This window comes from Schistocerca cancellata, chromosome 4 (genome assembly GCF_023864275.1).
Source record: "Schistocerca cancellata isolate TAMUIC-IGC-003103 chromosome 4, iqSchCanc2.1, whole genome shotgun sequence".
NCBI lineage: Eukaryota > Metazoa > Arthropoda > Insecta > Orthoptera > Acrididae > Schistocerca > Schistocerca cancellata.
The window spans coordinates 185,810,216-185,835,108 of record NC_064629.1 but is presented as its reverse complement, the minus strand read 5'-3'; the positions used below and the strand labels follow the sequence as shown (position 1 = coordinate 185,835,108).

General features: G+C 39.3%; 1 protein-coding gene across 1 annotated transcript in view; it reads left to right on the top strand.

The window, feature by feature from the left end:
* Positions 1 to 24,631, top strand: part of LOC126183614 (WD repeat, SAM and U-box domain-containing protein 1-like) — a 218,763-nt gene extending 194,132 nt beyond the window's left edge. The window contains exons 15-18 of the mRNA XM_049925730.1: positions 1,544 to 1,653; positions 6,800 to 6,947; positions 10,221 to 10,376; positions 22,593 to 24,631. Of these exons, the coding sequence (XP_049781687.1) occupies positions 1,544 to 1,653; positions 6,800 to 6,947; positions 10,221 to 10,376; positions 22,593 to 22,753 (575 nt within the window). The 3' untranslated portion in view covers positions 22,754 to 24,631. The remainder of the gene's footprint in view (positions 1 to 1,543; positions 1,654 to 6,799; positions 6,948 to 10,220; positions 10,377 to 22,592) is intronic.
* Positions 24,632 to 24,893: the final 262 nt, after the last annotated feature.

Here is a 24,893-nt window from a genome sequence, read left to right as displayed (position 1 = left end):
GAGCTGTTTTTTGTGGGGAACCATGATCCCCAACTGCGCCAAAGTCCTCTAAATTTCATGACTGCTGTTATAATGTCTGTACTGTGATTTTCAGTTTTTCATCATCTGGTGCCATTAAAATTGCGAAGTTTGTGATGTTTTGTAAGTCATTGATGATCTTGTGTTGTATTCAGAGATATAACTCCCTCCTATATGTAATTTGTGATTTGACTGTTTCAAGCAGCATCTTCTCAGATCCAGCAGTGTTGATATTCATATTGAGTTCCTTAGTACAATAGCACCTTACTAATCTGCAACATTCTGGTGTGTGACTTTGAGAAAGATACTGCTTGCTAAATTGCACATTTAGCTTGATTTGGTAGCACCATTGCAAAATAAATCCATTCAGATCATTGGCCCATTTCATGTATACACTCATGATTTGCCAGCCTTGATGGGGGGCATCAGGGCCGATGTTGAATGTGATCCAGCCAAAATGACTAGAGATCATGACTGAGTGTGAATAGGAGATGTTAGATGCTGTTCTTTTGTAACAATATCTGATTTGAATGACCTGATGGGAGGCTTTCTGCAATCCTTTTCACCAGGGATAACTTGTATTTTGCAACTGCAGCAGCAGCTCCTGAGGTGCCCTGGTAATGCCCAGGCTCCATCTTTCTTTCTGAATCTTCTTTTATTACCTCTCTAAGTTTTAATGGGTTTGAATTTCATTAAAATGTCTGGTAAGGCTGCCTGTAACATGTGGAACAGACATCTTGAGCCACCTGTAACCTGGAAAACAGAACACTTTGAGCATCCACCTTCTCCTCCATTGAGACTTGCAGTCTTCTGCTGGTGTTGAAACTGTTAATCAACACGTAGTAGTAGTAGTAGTAGTAGTAGTAGTAGTAGTAATTGTTGTTATTGTCGTTGTTGCTGTTCAACTATGCAGTTGTAGTGGTAAGTGTGACACAGTCTCAAAGGACACCTGAAGGCCCTAATCTTGACTGGTAGCATTAATTAATTAATTACTGCTCCCTATCAGTGTCATGTGTAAATATGGTTTTTCTCTGTTGTGTATTTATTGGTATATTCATTTTTTTTTTAATTTTCTAGTAGTGTATTTCACTGAATTAAGCAGTTATGTTTACTGCTTATGAGAGTAGGTCTTTGTTTTGCTTGTGTATGTATTTTAATGATTTGTATGTAAACAAAATGAACTGTATCACCTTTTGTGCATATGTGTTGATAATTCCATTTTCGAATCCCACAGCATATGTACTGAGCAAAAGAGTCTATGATGAATGTGATTGAATAAATTAAGGACAATATGTCTTACCAGTAAATAAAATAATATGTACAATTAAGCGTAATTCATTTAAGAAAATATTTTGTACAATCCAGTGAGGAAAAAGTAAAGTGGTTTGGGAGTTGTAGGCTATTTAAAGAGCCATAAATAATTAAAAGTGGTAGTTGTGTATTGTGTAGACATGATGTAGTTCTGTTATACATCTATATTGCTTAAAGTGTACATCGTGGAATATGAGCTGATGTAATGTTTTAGGTTCCCTTGACCGGAGACTTATTGTTTGGCAGTTGCCTCAGGGCTTGGTAATGCAGTCTTATGTTACTGAATCATTTATAACAGAAAGGATTTGCAAACAGAAGAAGAAGGTATGTTACATTATATATACATACATTAGGTATATTGCTGCCATAAGTACTAATGTCATATTAATCAATATGTTTGAAAAATACTGCTTTATCACATGCAGTAACATGTGCTTGGTTAATATCTAATGGTAGTAGTAGCGGAAGTAATAATCTTGAGTGGAATTGTGGTTGCTTGCAGAGGAAGAACAACAGTTTCAGAAACATGTACTGACAGTGATGGTCATTCTGGTTGTAGAAGTAAAAAGTAATGTGCTAGTAAGTCTAATTATGGCAAAAATAACAGCCATGCCTTATTCAAGAACAAGGTGAAAAGTTCTCATCCTAGATGAGTTTCATACTGCTGAAATTTTGTTATGTTAGTACATGTCACACCATTAATCATGTTTCAATTTAGTCTGTAGCATAGTTTGGTGTATAAGACCTTTTAAAGTAGTTTCATTGAGTAGATGAACTGAAATTAAGAGCCATCACAAACTTATTTGCTTTGGATTGAAATGTCATCAAAAATTGGTGAAAGCTTATGAGAAGTCTTTTACTTCATTTTCGACAATGAAGAAAAAGGTAGCTGAATTCAAATGTGACTGTACATTTCTTTAAGATGATCGACATGAAGAACACACTAAGATTGCAAGCACAGATGAAACCACTGTGGCAGTGCACAGTATGGTATTGAATGAACAGTAATTAAAGATGAAACAGCTTACACTATAAGTGTATTAAAAGAAACAGTACAAACATGCTGTATTATCAATGATAAATCTTTACACAAGATCAGTGTTAGATTTTTTGAATGCTGACCAAAAGTAAACATGAAAAGTCAGTGTTACAGACTGTTTAAAAAAAGTCCACCTTATTTTGTGTAGCAACATTAATGTGCTTTTGTGGAGTCTCACACCACAGCAGTTCCACCTAAGGAATTGAGCATCATGCTCACTTTGTGCAATATACAAGTTCAGCTACAGGCTGACACCAGTGAATCTGTTAAACTCTCAGACTTTCTCCAGATGGGAGAACCACCCATTTCCTCCATAGGTCACTGATTGGTGGCATATAACAAACACATTTCACTCAAAGGAGAACTCACAATCACGGCAACATACAAAAATGTCATAAGACATCTCACCTTCCTGGTGGTACACAGCCTGGATACAGAGAATCTGGCCTTTATACTTTTTTTTGCTTTTCGGATCTGTCACTCATAACTTTGTCCATGTGGTCTCAGAACAAGTGCCATTTTGGGAATTGGAAGCTCTCAGTAAGGAGTACCTTGGCATATTTTTTTGTGGGGTGTCTATAAAAAGCAAAGAACTTTATGGCCCCCTCACTTCCTCTGTGCTCTTGCACTGTGGTACACTGTCAACAACAAGTTTGCTAGATTGACAGCCTTGAATGTCATTGAACTCGTCTCAGCAAGTGAGTGGGCAACAAACCTTGTATTATTGTGAAGAAACCGTCAGGAAAACTGCGCCTGGGTGGAGACTTTAAGCTTACGGTCAATTCCCAGTCAAAGATTGATAATTATTCCATTCCAAAATGAGACAAGCTTTTCTCTGCACTTTCGGGAGGCCAGTATTTTTTGAAGGTCAGTTTCTTCAAAGCTTGCTCACAACTACATCTGGATGAGGAATTACAAAAAGTACTGGTAGTAAACATGCTGCACTGATTACATCAGCCGGCCGGTGTGGCTGAGCAGTTCTAGGTGCTTCAGTCTGGAATCGTGCGACCGCTACAGTTGCAGGTTCGAATCCTGCCTCAGGCATGGATGTGTGTGATGTCCTTAGGTTAGTTAGGTTTAAGTAGTTCTAAGTTCTAGGGGACTGATGACCTCAGATGTTAAGTCCCATAGTGCTCAGAGCCATTTGAATCATTAGATTATATCATTTCAGATGCTTAGTTTTCTGGGTGATCAGTCCCCAGCAATCTTTGAAAGGTTTCTCGAGCAACTGCTGCAGGGTGTGTTCCAGGCTGCATAAATTATCAAGACAACATTGTGGTGATGGAGCCCACAATGGAAGAATCCTTGTGGCGGCTGTTCCACACCTTCTAGACTGCAGGTCTCAAATGCAATCTCAAAAAATCTCCTGTTTTTTCTTCACTCATTGATAAATTACCTAGTACACATCTCTCACAAAGGTAATCAGCCACCATTACACTTCCTCGCCCCACAAATTTAAAAGAGCACCTGTCCTTGGGAAAAATGCCTACTGACTCAAGTACTGGGCACTCTCTCTCAGCATGTGCAATTACAAAATTTACTTGCACAGTACCACTCAGTACACCAAAATGGACACCATGTCCTGTCTCCAATGGGCCCCAATCCAGAGTCCAACCAAGATGAGAGTTTGTGCTTCCAGCTGTATGAAGGCACTTGACAGGCAGAGGCCATTTTTCACATTATGGGGATCCATGTGGCTGTGGCCATGGCCAAGTACACCATCTTACAACAGATATGGGGGTGCATAAAAAAGCAATGACCAGACCACATTTCCAGTTTGTACTCCAGCCCATTGTGGCATTAGTTCCATCTCCACCACTGGCTAATCCTGGTGTATGGAGTTATTCTACTATCCGCAGATAAATGGTCAACCAATGATCTACGGTCTACCCAGGTAATCCTTCCAGAACCTCTGCACATGACATTCTTATGGCTATTGCACCAAGGTTACTGGTGCGTCTCATGGACTATACTGCTTGCCCAGTACTGTGTGTAGTGGTTGGACATAGCTTGGTAGCTCGAACATCGTGTCCACAGCTGTCACCAGTGGCTCCCCACCAAACATTCTCACCCTGGCCAATGCCTCACACCCATAGGAGGGGGTTCATGTCAACTTTGTGGGCCTTTTCCTGGATACTACCTGCTGATTGCCCTTGATGCGTTTTCCAACTTTTCTTACGTGGTCCATGAGTATGGAGGCTACGGTTGCAGCTCTCAGCAGAAATTTTGCTGTTGAACGACTTCTTCTCACACTGGTGTTTGTCAGTGGACCACAGTTTCTCTCCCAGGTTTTCACTGAGTTCTGCCTCAGAAATGGCATTCAGCACCTGCTGTGTCTGCTTTTCCACCCTGAATCACGTGGTGAGGCCGAAAGACTCATGTGAACATAACACAGATGAAGTAATAAGTGACCAACCTGCCTGCAGATGATGCATTAATGCTTTTTCCAGTTCCTACAGGTTGACACTGATTGGGGAGAAGAGTCCAGCACAATTCCTCTCTGGCCATCAGCCCTACATGCACCTCCATCTTATGTTGCCAATGCCTGTGAGGCCATGTGTGATGCTGTCTCCATGCTTCAGGCTGGGCACCCGCACGTGGGCACGAGGCTTTGGATGCCAGGACAATTGGATTCCAGCTGCCATTCAGCAGCAGTGGGGCTGCTACATGTTCAGTCTGCCTGTGGGGGACCAGACATTGACATGCCATCTAAGTCAGCTCTGCCTGGAGCAGGGGACTGGCCACTGCCACCCCCCAGGCCCTCTGGCGGACACACGTGGCAGCGACACCCCCTTTCATTTCATTTCTGCTGGACCCTCTGCTATCTCCCCTCATGCTCTCGAGCTGTTCCTGTCATTGGTTCTCAGCTCTTTCCACCAGTCCTGGCCACACCCTCATCTCCCTCTGTTTATAGGCCACCTGAGGCAAACTGGATGTTGGAAGAAAATCAGGCTGTATTACTATCACCACCCCAACCACTCCAGCTCCTTCCCATTCCAGTACCCGATGTGGACATACTCTAGCCTCCACAACCAGCATCAGAGTCACCAAGACTCTGAATGCACCACAGGCCAGGGATCATCTGTCCATATACTCACGCCTGTATCGACTGGGGGCCAATAAAACTAAAGGGACCATCTGATGCTTCCAGTGACATCAGCCTGTTGTGGAGCACTGCCTGAGTGCCCAGCTGGGCAGGAGCAACTTGCCGAGGTGCAGCTTGCTATTTCCTCGTGGAAGAGATGTGGTAACCCACTGGGCTACCACCTACACATAGGGCAACAGCCGGCATATCCAACATCAGCCATCATCACATGACTAGCACGTATGACACGATAATTACTCTGTGTCCAACAGTGTGAAACATGGCCACCCTGACCAAGCGACCGTGCACAGCAGCTGTGCACTTGCAACATGCTGTCTATGTATGCAATTGCCACCCGTCAATTGGCCTTATTCTGCTCTTGCTCATTGTACTATTTACTATGGTAGCTAGAACTGTACTGTCCCTGTGTTGCCATGTGGCCATACCATACATTATATCATTTGTGAACTATTGTCATGTGAGATTGTTAAATATACTTGTTCTGCAGCTGCTGTCTGGTGTGTTTTTTTATTTTGTGAGTTACAATAGTTACATTGAAAATGGCACAACACTAACAGGTAGACACTGCACAAGCCTTCTTGACCAAGTGGATGAAAAAATATATGTGAGAAGAGGCCTGGGCTCTGAGCATATAAACGTTAACCCTGTCGTGCATATGTCCGATGTAGTGTATGGCTGTTAATGATCACTTCTTTGACTTCTCAATCAGTCCTGATGTTGCAAATATACACAGGGCACAGCACCAGTAGGGAGTGTCCACTGGAATGGACTGCATGCATTTGCAGCCTCAGGACTGATTAAAAACGCCAAAGAAGTGACACTTCAGTGGGCAGCTGCACCACATGGTTAAGAATGACTTGTGGAAAATCGACCACCGACCCACCCCGTGAAATATGTTTGGGTCCAATAAAAATGTTATGTATCTTCAGACTTTCCAGTATTGCACTTTAGGGATTGAGTGTACATGTTAGAAGAAGCTGGATGAAATGCATAGAGTTAAAAGGAGAGTACATAAAATGTAAGTGAATTAAAAACATAGTCTTACATTACCAGGCTGAGAAATTTTCACCTTGCGCTCCTATATAGGACTGAATGCGTGTCTTTATTGATCCTTGGATATATGACAATTTCTTGAATTTAAATTGTGTAGACATCTGCCTTTCAACACATTCATTTCAGGACAGGTTTTGATCACACACATTTCGTCCTATTTTTAAACTCCCTCATACTGTACACAAAAACAGTGACAGCAATACAATAGCATTTGATACATTTGAGCCTTTCATTTAATGTTATTTTTGATCATTAATTATCTCTTTGTTCAGCTGCTGAACTGGGGTGTTGAAGATGTACAGGAATGGCTACGTGAATTGAGGTTTGTGGATGTCATAGAACAAGTGGCTGCAAATTGTCTGACAGGTCAACAGCTTGTGACACTACCATCTGAAGAAATTTTGGACCTTCTTGAGATAAGTTAGTGTTTAGATTTCCATTGTAATAATGTATACATATGAGTGGAATAAGTGAAGTAGTCTAGTTTCTTTTAGGAAAGTTAATCCCACCATATTACATTTTTAGAGGAATGTAACTTTTAGATTCACATGTTCATAGTAAAGTGAATAACTGTAGCACTGTAAATTGATAGTAAGAAATAAATAAATAAAAATAAAACTTGTTTTGAAAATTGTATTAAGACTTTTTTAAAATTTTTATAGATGGTAATGACTCATTACTGATATATACACTCATGCTCATAAATGAAGGATAATTGCAGAATGCAGTGCCACACAACGTGGCACTACATAAAACTGGCGCTAATAGCTTAGGCACATAGGGAACACACACGACACAGATCTGTAAGTCCACGGTATTGGTGATAAGTTTACAAAACCGTCCCGAAACACACGTGCTACTAAACGCCACTGTTTCTTGCATGTGTACCCTGACATCAATATGGGATATGATCACCATGCACACGTACACAGGCCGCACAACGGGTTGGGATACTCTGGATCAGGTGGCTGAGCAGCTGCTGGGGTATAGCCTCCCATTCTTGCACCAGTGCCTGTTGGAGCTCTCAAGTGTCGTAGAGGTTTGAAGATGTGCAGCAGTACATCGACCGAGAGCATCCCAGACGTGCTCGATGGGGTTTAGGTCTGGAGAACAGTCAGGCCACTCCATTCACCTGATATCTTCTGTTTCAAGGTACTCGTTGGCAGCTTGGTGGGGTCGTGTGTTATCATCCATCAGGAGGAAAGTGAGACCCAGTCCACCCCTGAAAAGGCAGACATACTGGTGCAAAATGACATCCCGATACACCTGATCTGCTACAGTTCCTCTGTCAAAGATATGCAGGGGTGTACATGCACCAATCATAATCCCACCCCACACCATCAAACCACGACCCCCATACCGGTCCCTTTCAAGGACATTAAGGGGTTGGTATCTGGTTCATGGTTCACACCAGATGAAAACCCGGCGAGAATCACTGTTCAGACTATTCCTGGACTTTTCCATGAACATAACCTGGGACCATTGTTCCAATGACCAAGTACTGTGTTCTTGACACCAGGCTTTACAGGCTCTCCTGTGTCCAGGGGTCAGTGGAATGCACCTTACAGGTCTCCGGGCGAATAAACCATGTCTGTTCAGTCATCTGTTGACTGTGTGTCTGGAGACAGCTGTTCCAATGGCTGCGGTAAAGTCCCGAGTGAGGCTACCTGCAGTACTCCGTAGCTATATGTGGGCACTTATGGTGAGATATCAGTCTTCTTGTGGTGTTGTACACTGCGAACGTCCCGTACTGTAGTGCCTGGACACGTTTCCTGTCTGCTGGAATCATTGCCATAATCTTGAGATCACACTTTGTGGCACACGTAGGGCCTGTGCTATGACCTGCTGTGTTTGACCAGCCTCCAGTCGTCCTAGTATTCTACTACTCATAATATCATCAATATGTTTTCTTTGAGCCATTTTCAACACACAGTCACCATTAGCACGTCTGAAAATGTCTGCACACTTACTCGCTCTGCCATACTCTGACATGCACCAACACACCTCTGTGGATGTGGACTGCTGCCAGCGCCACTGTGCGATGACCGCAGGTCAAATCACCGCATGGACATACCCCAAGATGATTTAAACCTGCAAACTGCTCACCAGAGCATTGTTTCACCATGTATCAGCATTATCCTTAATTTATGAGTATGAGTGTACATTGCATGTTATTTGTTGAACTTAGTTGTAATAAGAAAAGTTGCTGCATTTAATACTCTCTTAGTCTTTTTTGATAACAGAACATAATTTTACTTATTAAGTTAGTAGTAGCTATTTTTAAGTACTTCATCCTGCTCTGGGTCATTCATTGTTCTTAGCTCTACTCAGTATTGTTTCTTTTTTGTATGATTATACATGCATGCTTAAGTGTACCTGAATATGAGACTTGGTTATTCCAACTCCAGTTTCACTAGTATCACATGCAAGTTTCCTTGGAGTTTTCCTTGGTCATTGTCTTTCACTTATCAGTAGAGATGCATCTTTCTTGTGTGCTTATTTTTCAGTATAACTATGTACATGAATGAAGAGAGTATGTGGCTGAGTAAATACTTTAATTCCGTAGTCTTTAACATTTGTCTTACTTTTGATTATCTCTAATTTTACCCATTCTGATTTGCATTTTTATTTGTACTTTGTTTGCTGTCAGTTACTAGAAAACATGTTTCTATCTCATTAGTAAGAATTAGCAAAAAGCATGTATTCAACATAATTAGTTTTATGCTCATCAATTTGTTGCAGGAATGATTTTGTTATTGTCCTTCAGCATGATGGTTTTCAGATAGTTGAAATTGATGTTTTTGCCATTTTGTGTATAAAATAGTGTTGTGGAGCTTTTCCTGTGCTCTCTGCACACTTAAATTAGCAAATTTGCTAAAGGTGGGAGTCTGTTTTTCATCAAGGATTTCTTCAACTAAATTGCCATTCCAGCAGAGTTATTTCCACAACAACTTCCCTCTACTTCTGCAAGCAAGGGTTTCTCTGGTCAATCTTTGTGTTCTGTTACTACCTTATTTCATTATGAGCAGTTAAAGCTTCATCTTTAATTAAAATTCTTCATTCTATTGATTCAAGCTGACAGTCCAATCTTGATCTGTGAAACTTGTTTCTAGTTGGCTTTATGATTAAATGCTGCTCTTCAACTAACAGCAGATGATTATCTTCTGTACTTTCATTAGGGATAACATTAATGTGCTGAATGAGTTGTAATTCTTGATGGTGTGCTGTGTGTAGACAGTAAGTCATTTACATTTCATTCATGAGTGTAGGGACAGTTTATTTATTTATTTATTTATTTTCTTTCTTTCTTCGAAACTTATGGAGAAGTTGTATGTACAAATGTGAGTTAATAGTTCTCACTCTTGAGCATTTGTATCACCAGTAATAACAGCATTGTAATTGTATGATTGTTTTCCATAGATAGTGACACAGGATGTATTAAATAGGACATAACTTCCAAGCCTTTGTTTGATGTAGCAAGGTTATATACTTATTATAATTTTCCACTTTGTATTAATTTGTGAGATCTGCTAACCATAATTTTTAGGCACACCTGTTGCACGCATTATTGATGCTAACTCTCAGTACATCACATTCAGAATAATTGTTGCATTTTTAATTTTTTTATTGTCATTTGATCATATTGCATAATTTGTGAATCTGAAATTAACCTAAGAATGTTTACATCCACAGGTGAAGAGGGAGAAAGACAAAAACTGAGATCCTACCTTTTTTGGTTGAAAAAAGCTGACTATGGTGTGTTGGATGTACCAGTAGACAAAGAGATTCCACATGAATTTCTCTGTCCTATTACGCATGAAATTATGCAAGATCCAGTTATTTGTTCAGGTATAATTAAACTAGTCACTGTTACAAAGATATTTTAGTTACAATAAGTGACTGCAACAAACTTAAGAATATTGCTAGTCGATAGAAGAAAAAATGTTGTTCATTGTCCTGCTGATACACGTCTGTTGCTGCACCCACATAAATAATAAAGTCAAGAATATACCCAGTTTCACTATCACATAACACAAAAAATTTTACACCAAATTTGTGGCGTTTGGAAGGAATGTACTGCGTGAAGAAGACACTAAACTTTTGTCAATGCACAAATTTTCAAAAGGATAGAAAGCACCTGGAAATACTCTTCTTAAGTGATCCACAATTCGACGCAATTTCCAGATTTTGTCATCTCCAGGGTCCTTACTGTTATCACCAAAATGTAACATTCTAAGTAACAGAAGATATCTCTCTCTTGGCATGATTTGCACAAACATTGGAGTAGACAGTAACTGATCATTGGTCCAATAACTGTTTATTTCATTTTTTCTCACTTGAGCCATCAGAAAATTTACAGCAAGGAAACAGTAAACTTCGTCACTGTTTGTGTTTTTCCAACGTCGCAGTCTTGATTTTTCACTGGCATCATTGCAAAGGTGTTCATAATATAAATTACATTGTTCAGCTATGTAGCTCACAATTTCTTGGCTAAAAAAAAACTTGGAAGCAGTCGTATACAGTACATAAATCATCCAAAAAGTTTGATTTTGCAACCGGAACCACTGTTATTGAAATTATACACTTTAGGGTCCCAATCAGAGTCTTTCCATATAAAATCAACTGTTTTGTGTCTCTTAGGAGATTTTTCAGGCACACGCTCAGGCTCTTCTTCAGAATCGGAGAAAGAATCGACGATAACGTCAAAATCTGGATCTGCATTTACTGGTTCAACGTTTGTTGGTTCATAAATATTTTTTATATTTGTGGTGACAGATTTATCTGCCAGCTCATCGTCATCATTATCTGTCCACCCATAATCAGCTGGATTGGGCTTGATGATTTCCTCGTCGTCACTTTGGTTTAGAATACTCAGCAGCTCATCGTCTGTAAACGGACGGTAACGTCGCGTCATTTTATTCGGTAATGCAGAAACAGCCACACACCAGCTAGGTAATATAGCGATTCGAATGAACTCAGCAGAAAGAGAATTCAGCATTCAATAATCGTTCAGGTATTTCCTAGTATTCCAACAATTAAACTGCATACTTGCACAATAATTACCTCCGACTCGCTGGCCTGATTGTCGGCGTTATACCTAACTATACGACTGTAGCAGGGAACCGGTGTAAGTATTTTTTATAGCAAATAGTATATATACGTCTGGTGCACTGAAGCGATTAGCATATATTTACGTCTGGAGCAGTGAAAGGGTTAAAAAGAGTTGAATGTATTTGAATGCCAAAATTTTTAGGAAAAATTTTAAAGGTGCTGAGGAAGGTAGAATAAGGCAGATGGTACCCCCGTAGTCAGTCAGAGTCTTTTAAACAGGAGCATATTAACCTTTTTTTGTACTCTGATAGGAGCATTTATGACTACGTTGTGTTAAAATGACAAATTCAAAGGGCTGTGTTCTCTTATAGTTATTCATGTAATACATCGGCTGGATTAACTCCTATTTTCGAGTTTCAGCGCAGTTGCTTTCCTATCACGGTACCTAGTCTGATGATGATAAGCATCTTACATTACAGTAAAGGAAGCCCCTGAATCGACTAGCGCCTGGTCTGGATGGCAATCAGTGATGATGTCAGTGAGAATTCATGACATCCTGAACACTATCATCCCTGGAGGATTTGTGTCTGTGGCAGCCTCATCTCCAGAGATAGTCACCTTGCTTAGTTTTCCTGAATTCAGTGGCTGGCAAGAGGCTGATAGCTCTGTATGGTGATGGGGTATGGCTATAACATACCCTGGGTACAGAGGCGGGCTTCATCCCACAGACAGTGTAATCATCTGCAGTTGGCTGATGTGAATAAAACTTTTGAGTCGGTTGACAACTGGCAGCATAATTAGTTGTCAAAAACTCATACAAAGTGTCCGGGGTATCCACAGTGGAAACATACTGGTGTGTTGTTGTCTTTCCTTCAAATGTCCGTTCTTTGATGGCTATAGTTGGTGTAGGAGTTGGTTGCAGCCATGTTGGCCAGTCGCTAGATTGTCGCTCGACAGCTGTGACGTAAGTCAGAGTTGGTCAAGTACATTCTTCCTGGCAGGTTCGACTGATAGTAGAGTGCAGTGTTAAAGATGATACTCCTCTTCTTCAACATTCTCTGTTACTTCCTGACATATGGATTGACATTCATGGCTCCATCGCTTTTGTACGTAATCCGGTATTTCTGGCTGCTGTAAACTGCTGTATCTCTTCTCTTACTATCTTCCACGAATGATGTAGGGACCACATTCAGCAGTTGGTCATCATACCCCTTTCATCTGTATCTTTTTTTCTGATTCATTTCTTCAATTTGCGGGCATCACTTGATTCTTTACCAAAAAAGCTTGGTGCATTTCTTCTGCGACTCCTTTCATCAAGTGTGGGATTTTGTTGACTTCTGTCATGTTCAGATTCACAATGTTGCGTAGTACCAAAATGTTCTTTATGTATAACTGTGTTGTTTCTCCATGATGTTGGGTCACTAAGTGGACTTGCTGCTTATTATTAGCAAATGTTTTCTTCAGTTTGGCGTGGAATTTGTGTCGGCCATTGAGATTCTCTTCATTGTTCATGAACCACTGCTGGGCTGTGCTACCCAAGTAAAAGTAGACACAAACACATCATCTCATCCCACTTGTCGTATTTGGTGACTCAGTTGAACCTTTTCAGCCAATTTGTTGGGACCTGACCTGTGTCTTTGGAATGGTTGCCCAATGTACAGCTGACTTACTGCTGCTTTGGAATCCATCTGCCTCCTGAATACATGGATCTTGGGAACAATGTACTGTTTGTATTGTGGTTCCCGTCTGTGTAGGCAATGGCTTTTATGTTGCCCAACTGACACAACAGTGATGTATATGTTTTTAAGTATGCAGCATCTCCACCAAACAATGTTGTATTGAAACCATGATTGAGTCCAAATCCGAAGGCAGGGTCCTCAGTGAACTGCAACATTTAACACTGAAAGCATGTTTATTACTGATACTGATGTACATCAGAACATAACTGAGTTTCTGAATGGAGAGTGCTGCTATTTATTCAAACATTAAATATTACAGAATGCTGGTATTTATATGAACATTGAATATTTCAGAATATACAAACATTAGAAACATAAGGTATTTCAAGAACCTTCCAAATAATTATTGGTGTTTAGGGTCTGGACTGTTGACCTGCAGCATGCCAGCCAGACATGCTAACCTTTTATGCCACACTCCATGCCATGCACTACGGCTCCCTGAGATATTATTAATCTGAACTGGCAATGGATATCAACTGATACCTGCTGCATTTTGACACATCTCTGCAGTATGCCCTTTGCAAAAAACATTGACATCATTCTACTTCATAATAGGGACACTCATGACATGTATACAATGTAATACAATCTGGATAGCTAGGGAACAACTGTGAAAATAGGCCTTAGAATGACACAGGACAGAGTAGAACAGGGCTGACAGCCTGCCACTGGGCAAGACACATTTAACACATTAAGATCCAATGCAGAGTTATAGTAGAGCTTCTGAAATCAGAAGAAAATGCGTGCTGAACAACTTGTGACTTCATTAGCACAAGCAATATATAACACTTCTGCTAGAGAGGTCCAACTGTTGTCAAGTGTATATGCACTCATATGTGCTGAAAGTAAGCCAAAATTAAGAGAAGCACTGATGGGTCCAACAGCAGAGTCAACTTTTGCACTAAATAGTACAACTGAGGATTGGTTGAAAACAAAAATGCACACTGATGATCCGAATGCTTTATATCATCTACCTGTAAAAGCAGCACTAACCATTTTTGGTACACTTCTTGACTGAAAGAGCATTGAAATCAGCAAAACTTTATCAGTTCTTGATGTAGATTAAGTTGTTACTGCCACAGTTCAAAAAGCTTTGCGTCCTTATAGTTCTGCCTGATACAAATAAAGGTCACCAATTTTGTGCCTCAGTCTTCTTTGGAAATATTTATTAATTACACTTGCATAAGTTCACTGCAACATGTCAGTAAGCTTTCAACAAAATAAAATAACTGTTTTGAGCCACAAGTAAATAAGAAGAATGTGGACAACTAATTTTTTGTGAATGCAACTTAAACTGTATACAGCCAAGCTGCCTGATAGTAACACAGGTGTGGTGATATTGCTAAACAGTTGTGGAAACCACTGCAATAGTTACAATATGATATTACAGTGCCTGTGTTATTCCAAATTGTGATGTAATGTACCATCAGATATGCATGCACGACCGAAGGAAAAGGCACTGTGGCAACTACAGCCGTTACGAAATATGTGAAATGTATTTGCAGTTGCGAATATGGACTACCATCAGCTGTATAAAGCAATGATGACAATGAACATTTGTGCCGGAGCGGGACTGAAACCCAGATTTACCATTTATCGTAAGCAGTCACCTTACCATTTGGCTATCCGAGCACAACTCATGGCCAGATCCAAACTTCTATATGTCGTCAATCATGTGTCTACAACCTGTCCTCATACATTCATTATGTATATTCCTGTGCAGGGGAGACACTTTTCTTGAGAGTCATGTGTCCAGTGTCAGTGGATAAAGGGAAAGTGACTTTCAAGTAAAATGTCTCCCCTATACTGGAATATACATAAAGAATGTCTGAGTAAAGGTTGTAGGCACTGGTTGATGGCAGATGGAAGTTTGGATCTGGCTGTGAGTTGTGCTCGGATAGCCGAATGGTAAGTCGACCACATGCAATAAGCAAGAAATCTGGGTTCGAGTCCCACTCCTGCACAAATTTTCATTGTCTTCATTCCATTGCACAGCTGATGGTAGTGTATATTCGCAACTGCAAATACATTTCATGTACTCCAATAGTTAGTTCCCTTGGCAGAATAAATATACAGGGTTGGACAAAAATATAGGAATATCAAAAACACAACACATTACCACATCTAATACACTGTAGGAAACCTATTGAAATTCAAAACGGCTTCCAGTTGTCTCGGAATGAACAAATAAAGATCCTATATGGTTTTCAATGGAGTCTTATACCATTCTTCCTGCTAGTCTCAAGTTCAGGAAACCATAATAGAGGTGGATAGTGATCATGCACCCTTCACTTCAAAGTAGACAACAAAGGCTCAGTAATACTGAGATCTGGTGACTGTGGTGGGCACAGGGTGTATACGACCCGGGACAACCGGGAAATCCGGGAAAAACCCGGGAATTTTTTCATCCAGGAGAAAACCGGGAAAAACCCGGGAATTTTTCGAAATTCCGGGAATTTTTCATTGTTTTAGCTTTCAGTTAAATTTTTGTAATTTTGACTGCAGAATTGATTCTCTAGCAAAGAATGTTATTGTATCGTGCTACTGGAGAATGATACTGCAGCAATAAAATATAAATGAGAGGGAAAAAATAAAACTTTAGTGGCAAAGGAAATGTGCAATTTACAACAAAACACCGTGCACGCACAAGCGTCTGCAGATAGAAAAAGTATGTCAAAGGCCGTAGGGCGCAGACTATAATTCTTCGTAACAATAAACTGCTTGCTATGAGCATGATGTCACAACTGTTGCCGGCCGCGGTGGTCTCGCGGTTCTAGGCGCGCAGTCCGGAACCGCACAACTGCTACGGTCGCAAGTTCGAATCCTGCCTCGGGCGTGGATGTGTGTGATGTCCTTAGGTTAGTTAGGTTTAAGTAGTTCTAAGTTCTAGGGGACTGATGACCACAGCTGTTAAGTTCCATAGTGCTCAGAGCCATTTGAACCTTTTTTTTTTCCACAACTGTTCAAATTAGGTTTGTTTGACCAGTTGCTAGCGGTCTGTTGCGCATGCGCGTTTGACTCGCGTATAAGCAGTACCTTCTCCCGCTTCCCGCTACGGCGCTACTTGTAGTTTGGCTGTTAGCTGCCGTAGATGCCAGATTCGCGCTTGCACAGAGTTGTCTGAGTTGTAGTGGAGAGGGGGTTAGTCTCCACGTGACCCGTGTTTACGTGATTTTGCTGCTTCTCTTCGTGTACAGCTCCCACGTCAAATGAAAACAAAACGGATTTCTATGGCCGGGAGCTATCAAGTGAATTAAAATACATTCACATAATTACGGAGGGCAAAAATATATTATTAATTTCAGTTTTCTGGTTTTATTTTCTTTCCGAGTTAGTAGCAGTGAAGCATATTAATCGCCTTGTAGAAGAATGAAATTATTTTTGCAAGTTTGCTAAAGAAATTCCGCTGAGGCAATCATTTTATTTGAAACGAAGTGTTTCATTCTACAGTATTGGCTACTTCCAACTGTTCGGTGAATTTCAAGTGCACGTTATCATCTTCTGCCATGTATGGCATTATGCCACGATAAAGAACCAAACATGAGATCGTAGAGTACTGGTACTCCAAGAAAATTTACATCCCAAAAACCACACTGAAAAGCTTAATATCAGATGGAACCTACTTCATTGTGAATCTGGAAAAAAGCCAATTTGCACTTCAAGCCGAATTATGCATTTTAGTATGGTTTAGGAAATTTCGATGCTCTTTGGTGTAATGTAAGCTCTGTTAGTGCTTTATACACATGAACATGCGGGCTTCCTACACCACTGCAGTTGCACACCACAATAATGCGTTTTCTGGCACTCTCTGGCAACTGGTAAATCGAACCTATTTCTAACAATATTGCGAATGGTCGTTAGAAAAGCGTTACTTTCAAAGCAAATTTCTTTTTACGCAAGATGAATTATGTTACGTGTGAGAAAGTGGGATGGATATCTAAATCACAGAGCGTTCGAAACTGAACAGTTTGAGGACCAGCCACTTACAAGAATTTCGAGCCGAGGCATTTATGTCATAATTTTAAATTTACTGGCACATTTGTGTGATGTATGTTAAAGTATAACACACGCAAAAAAATATCAATATTACATGTGAAAGCGTAGCTTCTATTGTAGCGTGTTAATCTTAGAGATCAATATTATATGTGAAAGCTTAGCTTTTCTTGTTGATATACGGTACTGTGTACATTAATGTAAACCGTTAACTTTTCCTCTTGTGTGTTCGCGCTATGTAACCAGTAATCTTGCTATTGGCTGACTATAACACATGTCCTATGCTCTGAATAGCTGCTGTCATCGGCTGGCGAGATCTCGTGGCTTGAGATATGACTCGCTTACAAAAGGACATCGCAACCTCGGTTGCAACGCTCCGAAAACTAACACGCTGTGTTTGGTGCAATTCGAATTTATACTTTCGTAATACGAAATTATGCAGCGTATATGTTGCTGCAAATCAAAGGTCTTTCCAAAACTTCTCTCCTTTTTTTTTATTAAAAGTCTCTCCAAAACTTCTCTGCTCCGTCTTTTATTTTATTTTATTATTTTTTTTTTTATTCCGGGAAGTTCTACGCGATTATATAAAACGTTAACCATTCAATGGATTGATAAGTTTTAGAGTTCCGAGGGAAAATCTACGGAAAACCTACTGTCACTTAGGACAGAGAAAGTGTATGTTCGCCCGGCAAAAAGCATATTTTTTAAACGGGATATCCGGGAGAAATCCAGGAATAATCCGGGAATTTTTTTTCCTTGTCCCCGTATACACCTTGTGGGCAGGGTAGGCGCAACAATTCATCCTCATGCTTACAAAACCAGTCCTGGACTGTGTGAGCTGTTGGAACAGGAGCCTTGTCATCTTGGAACGCAGCCTCCTCATTGGGGAACAAGGATTGTACCATAGGATGGACCTGATCAGCCAAGATGGTTACATAATCTTTAGCAGTTATGCAACTGCTATAGCAAGAACAAACACGATTTATGGAACGAATTACTTTATAGAGCAACACTTAAAGATACAGGTTGTGCGTAGCACTGAACACACAGACTGGACAACAATAATACAGAATATAGAACAGGGTGGCACTCATTTGTGATTGCTTAAATAATAGTGTTCCTATGCCAGGCGGCTGACCCAAGTGGTCTCTATAAGTGGGCCTGTGAACTGTATGGAAATGCGATCTCTGAAATTGCGCGCGTCATGAGTGAAGGTACATCAGCAACCATGCATTGTAACCATTGGGCTCATGGAATATCATGATATGACTGCCTAAATGTTCACCAAAATCCCACCATGTTTCACTCTTGGGATCTAAACTCAGCTGGAAGTTGGAGACAGCATGAAACAAGACTCATCTGACCAGATGACATTCTTCCATTGCTCCAGAGCCCAGGTTTCAAGTCTTCAGCACCAGATTTTTCTTTTATGTGCATTTGCAACACTGATGAGTTGTTTTGGGATTCCAGATCATCCTACAGTTCTCTTACCCAGAGCTCCCTATGCGTTGCATTGGTGCTGACAATGTTCACAAGTGCGACATTCATTTCGGCAGTGAGATTTGCAGCTGTCATCTTCTTGTTTTTCATCACAATCCTCTTCAATGGCCATCTGTCATTATCACTCAACGTGCTCATTTTTCCGCATTGTGACTTAGTATGGACTATAAATCTTCAATATGGTGCCTTTTGAAACACTGAGCACTTTGGTTCCCTTCATTACGGAAGCACCCACCATATAGCATATCCAAATTCACTTAGTTCTGACATAATGCACTCACAACTATACAGAACATTGGTCTGACCATAACTGAGACTTGCAACATGCTGAGACATTGGACAGGTGCCATGCATAGTCAAATACAATGGCGCAACATGCAGGCTTGGCTATAGTCTGCATTTATGTTCAGGCATGAATTTCTCGCAGTTTTTCCATATTTTTGTTGGGTCCGTAGTTGCTGAAGCGTAAATTCGCTCTAGAAACCTCACACATACATGTGTAGTCAGCTTGCATACCAGTAAAATCACTCTACATCAGTATTTGGCCGAGTCCATAAATAAAATATCATCTTCCAGGGAAACATCAGATACCAATGACATTGTGTGACTCACAGAAAATGAGTGAGCTCGTGATGGCTTGAGCCTGAATAAGCTGGTCGGCTGGTCTCACATGATCAGTCAACCCAAGATATTATGTGTCCCTTTATGGTAGCACCTTTACTGGATATACACGCAATAAAACTTGCCAATTATTCCACATAATCCATCAATATGTCCATATCCAAATTTCCGCTTAGTTTCCTGTGTTACAGTGTATAGTTCGAGTCACACATTTGATAGGCTACAACCTTGTCTTACCCCTTAAACACTACTGCTTCCCTTTTATGTACTTTGACTTTTATAACTACAGCCTGGTTTCTGTACAGATAACGTTTTGCTGTCTGTATTTTAGCTCTGGCAACTGCAGTTTGAAACAGTGTATTCCAATTAATATGGTCAAGAGGATTTTTGTTTTTTTTTTTTTTTTTTTTAAATCTACAAACACCCTGAATGTAACTTTGTCTCTCTCCAATCTGTATTCTAAGGTAACCCTTAGATTAGATTAGATTTACTTTCATTCCAATTGATCCATAGTATGGTTGCTTCATGTTCCTGCATTGCTGATGGTTAATTCTCCCAAGGTTTTTGTGATGGAAAGTCATCCACCCCATGTGCGTTGTTTTGGCTTTGGTCTTTCATTAGTGTATCAAGTTGTTCTTGTAATAGAATGAGACTTCAAAAAGTATTATACACATTATTATGACAGGCCAAGTAACTTTTGTTGAATGCTGCAATACAATTCATAGTGAAACAGATACATGACACTATTTCTCAACATAGTCTCCAAGGCTCTGTAAACAGTGGTGGCAATGTTATACCAGTCATTCAGTTCCTTGATGACAGAAATTGTCTCTTTGGTCAAGGAGCCATTCAAGAACTGCTGTTGAACGTCCTCATCATTGGAAAATCTTCAATTGCTGTGAATCAGTTTCTGAATTCTTGGACATTGTCTCCTTTGTTCAATGTTTATGGCTTTCCTTCTTGATAAGTATCACCTATATTTGTACTGTATTGGTCAAATTGTTGGCAGCATTTCACTGTAACTGGGCACAACATTGCCCATGGTTCATATACTGCCAGAATTTCATATTGAATCTGTGTGCAATTTAGACATTTTTCATGCAGGAAACATACTGTCCTGTGTACTTCAGCTTTGAAATACATTTCCAGTTGCCACAGGATTTCACTCCCACACTGACATATATTTGTTAACTGTGCCACAGCAGAACTGTGTCTGCAGGGAATCTGGAACATGTACTCTCTCCTGAAATTTCACCACTCAGGTTGTGCAGCAGTTTTAGTATGGGACTACATGTATAACTCATTTTTGTAAGTCCCCTAATATCACGTATCTCATATCATCTTCATCCATTCCCTATTCCCGTTCCATAATAATATCTTCAAGTTCCTGTACTTCAGATAACCCTTCCACTTTTTAGCCTTTTTGTATGCTTAGTCATCAGAGTTCTTGGTGTTGAAACAGCTACTTCTCTTTCTCCAAAGGTTTCTTTAATTTTCCTATACGCAGCAGCTGTCTTTCCCATAGTCATACAAGTTAATACACCTTTATGCTTCTCCTCTAGCTATTCGTGCTGTGCTATATTGCAGTTTTTTTTAAATTAATTTTTTATCTCTGTATTCCCATTTCCTGAATTTTTGTTTTTCTCCTTTCGTCAATTAAACTTAGTATCTTGTATGTTATCCAAGGATTGCTACTGCGGTTTGTCTTGTTCATTTAGTTGTTCCTCTGCTACCTTCAATGGTATTTACTTGACCTGTTTCAGTCAGTCAGTCATTAATGTTACCTTTGAAACTCAAATGATCTGTGCTTGTTTCAGTTTGTCCATGTCCCATCTCCTTATTAATTTCCTACTTTTCTGCAATTTATCCTTCATTAATCTGCATTTCTTAACTAATAAGTTATGGCCAGAGTCCACATCTGCTCCAGGAAATGTTTTCTCCACTTTTGCACAGGTTGCACTAAGTATGTATGGCTGGACAACTAGTCTGGCATAGAAGTAATAAATTGTCCACACAAACCTTCCTCGTGAAGCAGTCTATTAGTGGAAACCATACCAAAATCCCTTCAGTAATTCCTGAGATTAGCCTTCACATACAACAGGAATATGCTGTGGGGAACTATAATTTATAATATATATAGATCATTTGTAATGAGTAAACTGACCTTTCATTTTCAGTTTCACTGCTGTTATTTTTATTTTTGCTTTTGTTGTATACTACTCTTGTCCATTTGTATTTATTACTTGATTTAAAGTCATCACTTGGCTGTAGCTTTGTGAATGGCAGATATTCATTTGAAGAAAGACAAATTATATCACTCCACTGTGATTTGTGGTTACATTCATTTGTATTAGTCTGCACTATTGTGTCGTCATATTTTGTGAGAACCTGTGCTTTTTGGTAACTACAACTTTTAGAAGTTTTCTGGTGCTTCAGATCTATTTTCTTAATTTTAATATAAATGTATCAGTTATCGACTGTTATCATCACTTTGAAGCACTTGATAATTTCATCTTTGTAACTCACTTATGGTGTTAAGGTCACATTTTCTTCACACGCACAGTGAAAGTATGACCACTGAAAATAAAATAAATAATATAAAATAAATTTCTTAGATACTTTGAAATGAACTTCAGTAGATGCCTAGTTCCTTGATAGCCTCATTTTTGCTATCTTCCTGTATTGCTCACTATGTCCGTAACACTTGGCTGCCGAAATCCTTATTCATATCCATCACTATTTAACTATTCATGGATGTTTTCATCTCCAGGAGGAAAGCATTGCTTCTAACAGTAACAGAATATTTCAGGCTTCATCTTTTTATTTTTTTTATAAAAGTCGTAAATTATCACAGATAATTCTCATTTGGATAACTGGAACATTTCTGTTCAAGTACAATTTTGTGTCTTTTTTTTTTAAACTTCCAGTGCTTTATCTGAGTTTTGAAACATTTGCAGGTGATACAGCATTTGGTGTAAATTTATTAAAAATCCTCAGGTTGTTGTCTAATAGCAGCTACATTTGTGGATAATTATCAGGTTAAATAACAGTTTTCCATCAAATTGTAACCTAACATTTTTCTCATTGTATCATTTACTTAACTGTTCTAATTTTGTGTTTGTAAAATTTTATCATATAGATTTTATGAACTTTTTTCCAGATGGGTTCACATACGAGTGTGCAGCAATTAATGAATGGTTCCTCAGTGGAAAATTTACTAGTCCCATGACCAACAGTCAGTTGAGTAATACCAAATGCATTCCAAATACAGATCTTAAAGCAGAAATTTGTCAATTTCTTTATGGTGAAACAGCATCCTGAATTTCAGGTTTTGTATTTGTAACCCACCTGTATGTACATGCCACATGTAATGGTGTTACATCACCTATTAATTCTAAATTCTAAATTCACTAGTCATAAAATGGTGACTGATTTTGTTACTGTGCACAGCTACTGTTCTCATTCTGTCTCTCACATGTGAAAACATACGCTTTACTGATGCATTGCCTATTTTCAGGACATTCTAAAGCTAGTTTATTCTTTTTAAATTTGTGTGCACAGTTAGCTGAATATCCTACCATTGCTGATTGGTGATGTGAACATATTTTTGTACTTTTGAACTTTCACTACAAATTGAAATGTCTATTTTTATGCAGTGTTGAACAACAGTTTGTGACAAAGGCAGTGTGCCTTTACTTTTTTATGTGAAGTTGAAGCTTATAAGTTTTATGAAGGCTTATTGCTGAGGATGGTACACTTTTCAAAACACAAAAGTGTAGTCAGTGTAATGTTTGAATGCCATGAGTGACAGAATTCCATTATCTGTGCTTAACTTTATTTACAGGTGTGTTAGATTGCTTAACAGTGTTTATGTAAGTGCATTAGCACTTGGAGTAAGTAAACAAACGCCGACATGCTTTACAGTTCAAAGTCATTATCGTGCCAGGAGAATTGGAATATCCTCAATGACACCATTGCTGTAATTGAAGTGCGTAGAATCTAGTTTATTGTGTTGTTGATACATTTGAACTTTACCCATAAAGAAATAGAAACATTTGTTGAATTTTATGTATTATCTTCAGCTTTCTTAAAGCATTTTTATTGGTAAATCATGGATCTCCATTTAAAAACCATGTCCTGTTTTGATGAGTTAATATATCATTGTTTTGTAATGAAAATTAGAGATATTACAGTTTATGAGATGATTTTTGTGATGTGTGTAATTTGTGTGTTATTCCAAATGAGTGGGGAATCCATGGCACTTGAATATATTTCATTCCTACAGTTACATTTTTGTAAATCTTGCACCAAAATTAAGTATTAATCAAGCAGTATTTTTAATTATGATTTATCCAGAAAGCTCTCAGATCTCATTGCTGTTTCTGCCAAAATTATTCTCATTGTTACATGACATTTGCAGTACTCAGTAGCATTCTATGTACCCAGGATAAAAGATACTTTTTTATCACAGAATTTGATGAATTTACTGAGTACTGAACTAGTTATTTTAGGTTCAAGAAATGTAATTCCAGCTAGAGCAAACTGTGTAAACAAGTGTTTCTGTGTTGCTGTTACAAGCTTTGCAATACATTTTTGTTAAAGGAGGTGAAAATTCAGCCTTGAATTTCATTATTGATGTTACTATATTTGTTCAGTTTTATTGCCATTTTTCATTGTAATTGTTGTAACAAGACATTTAATACCAAAGTTGGGAAGATTGTGGCACTGTGACAGATGACATCTGATCGAATATATGAGTACCTTCACGATTAACAGTTGGACTCTCTATGTTTAGCACACGTAAAATTTAGTGTTTTTAACTAAGTGGAACAACTGCCACAATGAGATAGAATGATGTACAGACCTGACAAGCTTGCTCTTTTTCTTGAAAAATTGGTGTAATGAATGTTAATACATTTTCTGAATAAGGCGGATAGCAGTTATTTTCTGTGAAGCTATCAGCTAAGAATTTACATTAATAGGTCCTATGGCCTGCACCTTCATAAAGAGTGCTCCATTGGTAGGCATTGGTTACTTTCCACTCTTGATTTGATTGTTTTGTTTTGTACTATTTATGGAACTGATAGTGCGTGACAGAGGTAATGTTGAGAAGAGTGTAGCATTTGCATATCATCTCTTATTGTAGATACTGATGTTCCTGAATTATAATTACAAGACCATCATTATTACTTTTCCTGACATTCAAAAGAAGAGAGAGAGAGAGAGAGAGAGAGAGAGAGTGTGTGTGTGTGTGTGTGTATGTGTGTGTGTGTGTGTGTGTGTGTGTGTGTGTGTGTGTGGTGTGTGTGTGTGTGTGTGTGTGTGAACCGTACTGAGCACTCACATGCTCTCTATTGGAGGCTGCACCAACCTGCCAACCTGGACTGTGCAGGTTGCACGGCCTCGCCCCCTGTCGGACAGTGAGGATGTGGCGTTCTTTGTGCCACTGACCGCCCCTGTG